The 8,998-nt window shown below is 41.2% G+C and overlaps 1 protein-coding gene across 1 annotated transcript; it reads right to left on the reverse strand.

The window, feature by feature from the left end:
• Positions 1 to 703: 703 nt before the first annotated feature.
• On the reverse strand, positions 704 to 5,518 carry LOC124288986 (cartilage matrix protein-like). Its single transcript, XM_046725583.1, has 7 exons — positions 5,440 to 5,518; positions 4,827 to 4,911; positions 4,046 to 4,609; positions 3,131 to 3,169; positions 2,766 to 2,953; positions 1,912 to 2,269; positions 704 to 1,731 (listed from the first exon to the last, which is right to left on the reverse strand). Exons 1-7 carry the CDS (start codon positions 5,464 to 5,466, stop codon positions 1,724 to 1,726), a joined length of 1,269 nt encoding a protein of 422 aa, XP_046581539.1. The 5' UTR covers positions 5,467 to 5,518; the 3' UTR covers positions 704 to 1,723.
• Between the last annotated feature and the right edge of the window lie 3,480 nt (positions 5,519 to 8,998).

An 8,998-nucleotide genomic window follows, 5' to 3' on the forward strand; every position in this document is an offset into this window, starting at 1 on the left:
AGCCCCTAACAGGCAGCTTGGGTTATCCGGAGTATTAATGAATAATCAGAATGTTTGGCCGCTTCGAGTATTGTGCATGGATCAATGCGCACGATAAATAGACTATTGTTATTATTATATCGAGACGATTCCTTCATAGTACATGCGGGTCGGGCCAGGCTAGCACAACTCTGAGGCAGTAAATATTAGTTTCAACAATGCTGAATGATATATTAGTGGAGTATGAACCCTGCACGTTAAAGCTGTGTAAAGGCCGGAGCAGCGTGTACACGGTGAAGATATAGCCAACCACCCACACAGAAACTGGGGGTTGATGGTGGGGTGGTGTTCTGACAAGGCTGGAAAAGGAAGCTCAAAGTTATCTTCGAATTATGTGGCTTACAGCCATTACGGAGTTTGGTAGTTTAGTTTAAATGTTGTCATTGCTCTTTGGACAACCTTAAAGAAAAGTGACGAATCCACATTACGTGGCGTCACAACAGAATCACTGGATGGTGTTGGCATTTGGTGGTGTGTACTGTACTCTTTCATGTGGGATTATATGGACAAATGCATCAACAGACACACTCCATTTTTCTTTTGTGGCACCTTCAAGTTCCCACACTCGAAGCAAGAAGTGTGTGGCCAGCAGGATGTATCTGATAATGACCTCACTTCTGTGCTATTGTAAAACATTCCAGAGTCAGGAGTCGAGAAGACAAAATTATACATGTACTGAGTTTATTTCCGTAAAATGTCGGATGTCCATAAATGATATTTTAAAACGTTCATACATACAATGATAAAAGATACTTTCATACAGACACAATACAACTAGATCATTGGATGGAGACGCCAGCGTACCTCCAGTATATAAACTCTTAAGTCTCCTGTTTATACGCATACACGCAAAAATGCATTTGGTATCCGATAAATATGATAATTTAAACTGAGTCTTGAATAAACTAAGTAATGGACAACGAATACAACATGATTGCTAATGGCGATGATATGTATTGCACATATTTCACAATTAATGATTTACAAATGTTCACGAATGTGGATAACACATATGCAGATACACCGACACAGATTCCATTAAAACAACCAATGTATTGACGTGAAAGTGGCAAGTATTTGGCGGCTGACGTGAACATTGTTCAAAAAAGTGGATATCGAGGTATGTAAAACATACATTTTACAAACATAAATGTAAACTTATATGTACTAAACGTAAAGTGTAAAATATATCTATTCACAATGACCTGTTCGTCATATAATCACATCCCAATCCAAGCTATTCCCAAGGAACAGTTCGTTATAACCACTTCCCTATCCAAACTATTGGATAAGGATGTGACCATTTCGTCATTTAATCACATCCTTATCCACGGAACATCATAAGGAAACGGTTACAACCAACATGGAACAACTACAGAGTTCAAAGGGGTACAATACGTACAACATTAAAGTACTAACCTATGTACACTATTCCATAACAAATCCACACATTAAACATGCAGAAATGTATACTGTCTTTGAAACTCTGGCGTCACATGACTGACATGTGACATAAGTGCCTGCCAGCAGGACTTGAGGTAATATATGGTTGCCCATCTGTGTGGAGATCTCACCACACAATGACCAGATGGCGACACATTAATACTGAAATGTTGTCCTGTAACGTAGTGGATGGATGACCGGTTGTACAATGTATTCATTTATGCAGCCTATCGCCCGCATCTCACAGATCTGAAAATTGACACATTTAGTCCATCAGCTACAGATCATATACAGCCGTTCAAAAAAATATTCAAACGTGTGTGTCTGTTGGTAGGAACATTTAGTTGACAAAAGCGCTACATAAAATGTTTACAGATTTAAGAACATTTCATAAGAATACTTTTGAATATGAAAAGAATTGATCCCTACCTGCACAAAGAACGTCGATAAGTTGCAGATTAGTCTCGTGCAGGACGTCATAGTCGGGAATCGGGAACACGTGACCAGAAGATGTCGCCATGGCCTCCACCTTCGTCATATCAACGTCCTCACCAATGGCCACCACGAAGATCTCGATATCGTCGTCCTTCGCCTTTTCAATCTCATATAACACTCCCTTCGGAATCTCCAGCTTATCATCCACAAACACAACAGCCATGCGCCTCGCCATTTCTCGTGCACCATGTTCCAGGGTGAAGCTGTGACGGTGCATCTTCCGAAGGACTTGACTCAGATCCGGGTAGTCACGGTTTCGGAGATCTTTGGCAAACTCATCTTTGTCAGAGTGCTGGAAAGATAAAGGCGTATATTTGGTCAGAGTGATTTAAACTGAAAGGAGAATATGTGGAAACTGGACGTTTAACGAATAAAACTATAAACTATATAGTACCTATCATTCAAAACCCTAACCCATCCAGGTGAGATGACGTTCAATTCTTTGTCGTGTGTTGTGCGTGTGTGCGTGTTTGCATATTGTTTTCGTCAGGCACTAGCAAGTGCCATGTTTCTTTCATACAGTCATTGATTCTTAACCAACACACAGTAAACTGACTCCGAGGCGTCCACTTCTCATTTTATCCCCTCACTGCCAAAGCGACGGTCAGGGTAAAACAGTACAAACTTTTAAGATCATATTTTGATACGGTGGGTGATCATGCCAGAAGCCTGCTCTATGGACTGACGCTCTAAGAAATGCATCACTGGCTTCGATGTGTTAATTCCCTTGCACTTTTCAAAATGTCTCTTTAACTCTCTTTAACTTCATTCCTCATTTGGCCACTCACCTCTCCAAGCTCTATGTCTCCATCGTGACAGTTCCTGGAAACAACACCGGCTCTCATGACGTCATCAGCAAAGTTGAACTCATCCACGACGGTACCGATGAACTCCTGTAATTTGCCCGTCTTGGTTGATCCCATAGCAGCAGAGTCGAACACGAACATGACATCGGCCAAGGTGTCACTGTGGCAAGCTGGAAATGTATCATTTAATATCTAGACATATGGAAATGTGCATTATCACAATGTCTTGATTATGGACACTGGACGGATATGTTGGAAATGACCAGTTATTTATTAGACATTTGCCTCGTACTGAATGCAATAGTAAGAACGAATACTCATTCCTATGTAGCAGCGTCTATATTTACCTGATTGATCACCCTGCATGAGCGCCGCAGCTGTGTTCACTGCAACAAGAATAATAAATGCGTTATTTGGTATACTGGAAACATGCATAATATTCAGCATTTATGTTAACAGTGTCTGCGAAGACGCTGTGGGCAAATTCAGTTAGCAGATATGCCATTCAGATGCATAATACTGATCCTTCATATGACTGGAAATACCTTCACGACAGTGTAAACTCTACTGATCCTTCATATTATTACATATGACTGGAAATACCTTCACGACAGTGTAAACTCTACTGATCCTTCATATTATTACATATGACTGGAAATACCTTCACGACAGTGTAAACTCTACTGATCCTTCATATTATTACATATGACTGGAAATACCTTCATATGACGACAGTGTAAACTCTACTGATCCTTCATATTATTACATATGACTGGAAATACCTTCACGACAGTGTAAACTCTACTGATCCTTCATATTATTACATATGACTGGAAATACCTTCACGACTGTGTAAACTCTACTGATCCTTCATATTATTACATATGACTGGAAATACCTTCACGACAGTGTAAACTCTACTGATCCTTCATATTATTACATATGACTGGAAATACCTTCACGACTGTGTAAACTCTACTGATCCTTCATATTATTACATATGACTGGAAATACCTTCACGACAGTGTAAACTCCACTGATCCTTCATATTATTACATATGACTGGAAATACCTTCACGACAGTGTAAACTCTACTGATCCTTCATATTATTACATATGACTGGAAATACCTTCACGACAGTGTAAACTCTACTGATCCTTCAAATCATTACACATGACTGGAAATACCTTCACGACTGTGTAAACTCTACTGAAACAGATATCTACGTACATCAACAGAGCATACTGAAGTATTGTCTCACCTTCACATGCACCCAAGGCAAAGTTTTCCTTTATATTTTCCAAAGCATCATAGCTCGCCACTTCATACACGTAAGTCTCTGACGGTTCGCTGCCGATGAGGGTCAACTCCTTGGGATCAAAGTTTTTACCAATACCAACAGCAAAGACGTTGATGCCTTCCATCTTGGTCTTCATAGCCTCTGTCTCAGTCTGACCAGGGTAACGTGACCTTCCATCAGTCAGAACTACGGCGATCTTGTCTACGTCGTCACGGACGATCCCTGGAGCAAAGGCCTTCTCGCGCATGTATCTGATGGCTGTTCCGGTGAGTGTGTTTCCGCCCATGTAGGGTATCCTGAGAATGGCTTTTTTGAGCTGTTCTTTGTCCTCATATGTATCCAGACCGAACTGTGGGTAGTAGAGTGAGGAGAAGGTGGCAACACCGACCCGTGTGTTGTTGGGGCCAATGTCGAACAGGTCGACGACGTCAGAGACGAAATCCAGTTGAGTTCTGAAATCGGGTTGCCATATGCTGGATGAAGTGTCCAAGAGAAAGAAGAGCTCAGCTGGTTTCCCTTCGCAACCTGGAATGTCAGAATCAACGTGAAACAAAACGCTTGCAAGTATCGGAATAAAAGGACTGATTTATGAAAATCATTTAAACTGCCCGAGTGATAACTTAAGGTTATTGATTTGAGCTTACTATATTGCAATATACTATTTTTCATATCCCAAGGGTAACAGGGTTACTGTTAATAAGTTTTATAAGATTTATGTTAAAGAGGAAACGTGACAGCTCACCTGGACCAATAAGTGATTGATGTTGGTCAGCCTTTTCGTGTCTCTTATGATGAGCGGGCTTACCATTGACAATGGCGGCGAATGCCTGGAATGTGAAAAGATATAACAATAACCTTGCATCCGAATACATCAGTTAATTACTCTATTAGAGATGTACTGAAATAATTAGGGTAACCGTGAACGTGTACTTTTTGCGTAAAAAGCATTTTGCATTGTTTGAACATTAAAATGCCTATTAGATACATCGAGTTAAAAGGGTAATTTTGCTTGTTAGGACCATGAAATTATATCGAGATATCCGAAATATCGAGACATCCCTATCGAGTTAAAAGAGCTTGAATAATGATAAATTATGATGGATTTTGCAGGGACCGAGATGTTATGTCGAGACAACCGGGATATCGAGCTATCAGAGTTCGACACAACGGTGCTCGACTGTATACCTATCTCATTACTTCATATTGATGCTAAAGATAATCATATATCTTATAAACTATATTTGCTGTACTAATGAAACCAGTGCATACATAACTGATTAAGCCTTGATTAATGATAAATACATTTCTCCATTGACTCACTGAGAAATCAATGCTGTAAATTCCAATAGACTTACCATGATGACAAGTATAAACGGCCTCATGATCACAGTGCAGTATTATTCAACAACTGGGTGCAAGATGGTGATATTCGGGTGTATTCGGTTGATATGTCTAATGATCGAACATTTGTTCTTATATAGGGTAGTAGAAGACGTGGGTGATTTTCTGTCAAATGTGTACTACGTCATCAAAAGGGTAGGTCTCCCTGAGTCGCCATACTCGTGGGTCCCCTGACCTCGGAAATACCACGCATACGTTGTGTTACTACGTGCCCCATGAATGGAACGCGCGCGAGCGATGGGCGGAAGGGGAGAGGGCAAGTGGGGATAAGACAAACATAGATTATAAAGATTTCAGAAGTTGATAAGAGTAGGCATTTTCTGACACGGCCGGATCTGGAGATTGTCGGAAAGCTTTGTTGGGATTACTGCAATAGATATGTGCAGTGGGATGACTCTGACATGACGTCGTGTTGTGGGGAGAGGGTGGAGGGACAGATGGTGTGGAGTGGATTGATACTTATAATAAGAGATATGCTGGGAGATAAAATGGAGGGCGACCAAATATGGTAGACGGGTTCGTGCGAAAATCGTCGAATTATTTGCCCTTGCTCCGATCGCCTCTGAAACTGTTGTAATTCATGACGATGAGTACCGATACGAAACAGTAACCTAAACATTCAACCATCTACTTTCGTGTTTTTGTTTTGTTTAAACAATGTTGTATTTGGTATTATTTCTTGGACTTGTCACACGCGTTCCTACCAACCAAACAAAACCAGTATTTTTTCATAAAAAATAAAACATTGAGATGTCACATTTTCAACGTTGTGCTCCATCAGCTGTGACGTCATATCTTGCACATATGCAAGCTCCGAACAGCTTTGCCCACGTGAACGTGCTGACCCTTGCACGTCTCACACGCCCTTGTGGTGACAACGCATATCTTATGTTACCTGAATAAACATGTATAAAACACAAATACGAGTCCTGGCTCTTGAAAGACACAGATTGGATTCCCTGTAGAATGACAATTCTTTAGTACATTTCACCGTAAAACAGTTTCACTTGACTCTTTCTAAGCCGTTGCGCGCACGCACGCACGCACGCACACACACGCACCGCACGCACACTGTTTATCTATATCTATCCATCCATCCACCTATTCACCTACCTTTCTATCTATAACGCCTAAATGAGGCTGCTATGAACTACAAACTTGGGCATAGCTCCTGAACAGTGTCGACGCTAGTTATGTTTGGGGTTCACTTTCTCGGTGGGTAAGAGGGCTGACTTTGTGTGCTGGTGATAAGTGTCTACGTAGTGTGGGTTCGATAAGAGCTGTGATACATGCCTACCTAGTGTGGGTTCGATAAGAGCAGTGATACGTGCCTACCTAGTGTGGGTCCGAAAGTGCTGGTGGTAAGTGCCTAACTAGTGTGAGTTAGATAAGTGCTGGTGATGAGTGCCTAACTAGTGTGAGTTAGATAAGTGCTGGTGATGAGTGCCTAACTAGTGTGAGTTAGATAAGTGCTGGTGATGAGTGCCTAACTAGTGTGAGTTAGATAAGATGAGTGCTAGTGTGAGTTAGATAGAAGTGCTGGTGATGAGTGCCTAACTAGTGTAGATAGATAAGTGCTGGTGATGAGTGCCTAACTAGTGTGAGTTAGATAAGTGCTGGTGATGAGTGCCTAACTAGTGTGAGTTAGATAAGTGTTGGTGATGAGTGCCTAACTAGTGTGAGTTAGATAAGTGCTGGTGATGAGTGCCTAACTAGTGTGAGTTAGATAAGTGTTGGTGATGAGTGCCTAACTAGTGTGAGTTAGATAAGTGCTGGTGATGAGTGCCTAACTAGTGTGAGTTAGATAAGTGCTGGTGATGAGTGCCTAACTAGTGTGAGATAGATAAGTGTTGGTGATGAGCGCCTAACTAGTGTGAGTTAGATAAGTGCTGGTGATGAGTGCCTAACTAGTGTGAGTTAGATACTAGTAAGTGCTGGTGATGAGTGCCTAACTAGTGTGAGTTAGATAAGTGCTGGTGATGAGTCCCTAACTAGTGTGGGTTCGAGTCCCTGATGGGGCGCAACTCCGAAAACATACTACAGTCAGTACTTTACTGCGTAAGTGTTATCCAAAACATAACAAGTGTTACATTTCACTTCTTCTAAAATGATTTTGTGCATTCATAGCTTTCTTTCTTACATTTTGTGAGGAAGCCGGTGTCTGAATGGACTAGATGACTGACTTTGTGTGCTGGTTATTAGGTGCCTGACTCTGAGAGTGTGGGTTCGAGTCCCGGATGAGACTCAACTCGCCAAATTACGAGAACCTTTCTTTAATGAGAAAGTGTATTCCCAAATATAACAGATGTTACACCTTCCCTCTTCCTAAGTGGCATTGTGCATTCATACACAGTGTCAAAAATAAAAAGGAGAAATAATGATCACAAAATGTATAATTCGTATAAGCATAAAGTGTTATGATAATTGCAATAATGATAAATCACAGCTGTGTGCCAGTTATCTACTTGTCCAACTGTGTGCCTGTGTGCTTGTTGTTTGTCCAACTGTGGGTCAGTTATCTACTGTGTGCCAGTTATCTATTTGTCCAACTGTGTGCCAGTTATCTACTTGTCCAACTGTGTGCCTGTTATCTACTTGTCCAACTGTGTGCCTGTGTGCTTGTTGTTTGTCCAACTGTGGGTCAGTTATCGACTGTGTGCCAGTTATCTATTTGTCCAACTGTGTGCCAGTTATCTACTTGTCCAACTGTGGGTCGGTTATCTACTTGTCCAACTGTGTGCCAGTTATCTACTTGCCCAACTGTGTGCCAGTTATCTACTTGTCCAACTGTGTGCCAGTTATCTATTCGTCCAACTGTGTGCCAGTTATCTATTTGTCCAACCGTGTGCCAGTTATCTATTTGTCCAACTGTGTCCCAGTTATCTATTTGTCCAACTGTGTGCCAGTTATCTACTTGTTTGTCCAAATGTGTGTGAAGTATATAGTATTCCATGCGATTGTTAGGCATCTTCTACGCCAAGTGTGCGTGAAGTATATCATATTCCATGCGATTGTTAGGCGTCTTCTACTCCAAGTGTGAGTTATTAATATAACGCTAATGTTCCCCCGTTAAAAGTGCCCTTTAACCTCGCGAAATATGTATAACCCGTGAAGCTGTTTCCCCAAATATATGAATGTGAAGGTAGGGGGTGCGTATCGGAAGGGGACGGTCAATGAAGTCAATCCTCCAATCATTGAATATAAAATGTATAGACCTCGGGTTCATATACACACAACAGAGAGAAGCAATGTCGGGGCGTTTGTTTGATTGGTTTGTTCATATACAGAGAAAGAAAATGACAGACAAACCCCTGTGTATCAATAGAAGCATATTTGTCAGACTGATAGTGATATATACTGTCTGTGATGTTATGGACGATTCGGTTCATCCTACATATGGGTCAAGCCAGACTTGGAACAACTCTGGGGCAGTAAATATTATGTTCAACCTTGCTGTCCAGATTATTTTATAAATGAAAGAGTTATTTTGGTGGTGAACGCTTTGAACCCTGC

Source organism: Haliotis rubra, unplaced genomic scaffold (assembly GCF_003918875.1).
Source record: "Haliotis rubra isolate DU_JTF1 unplaced genomic scaffold, ASM391887v1 Scf43, whole genome shotgun sequence".
Taxonomy (NCBI): domain Eukaryota; kingdom Metazoa; phylum Mollusca; class Gastropoda; order Lepetellida; family Haliotidae; genus Haliotis; species Haliotis rubra.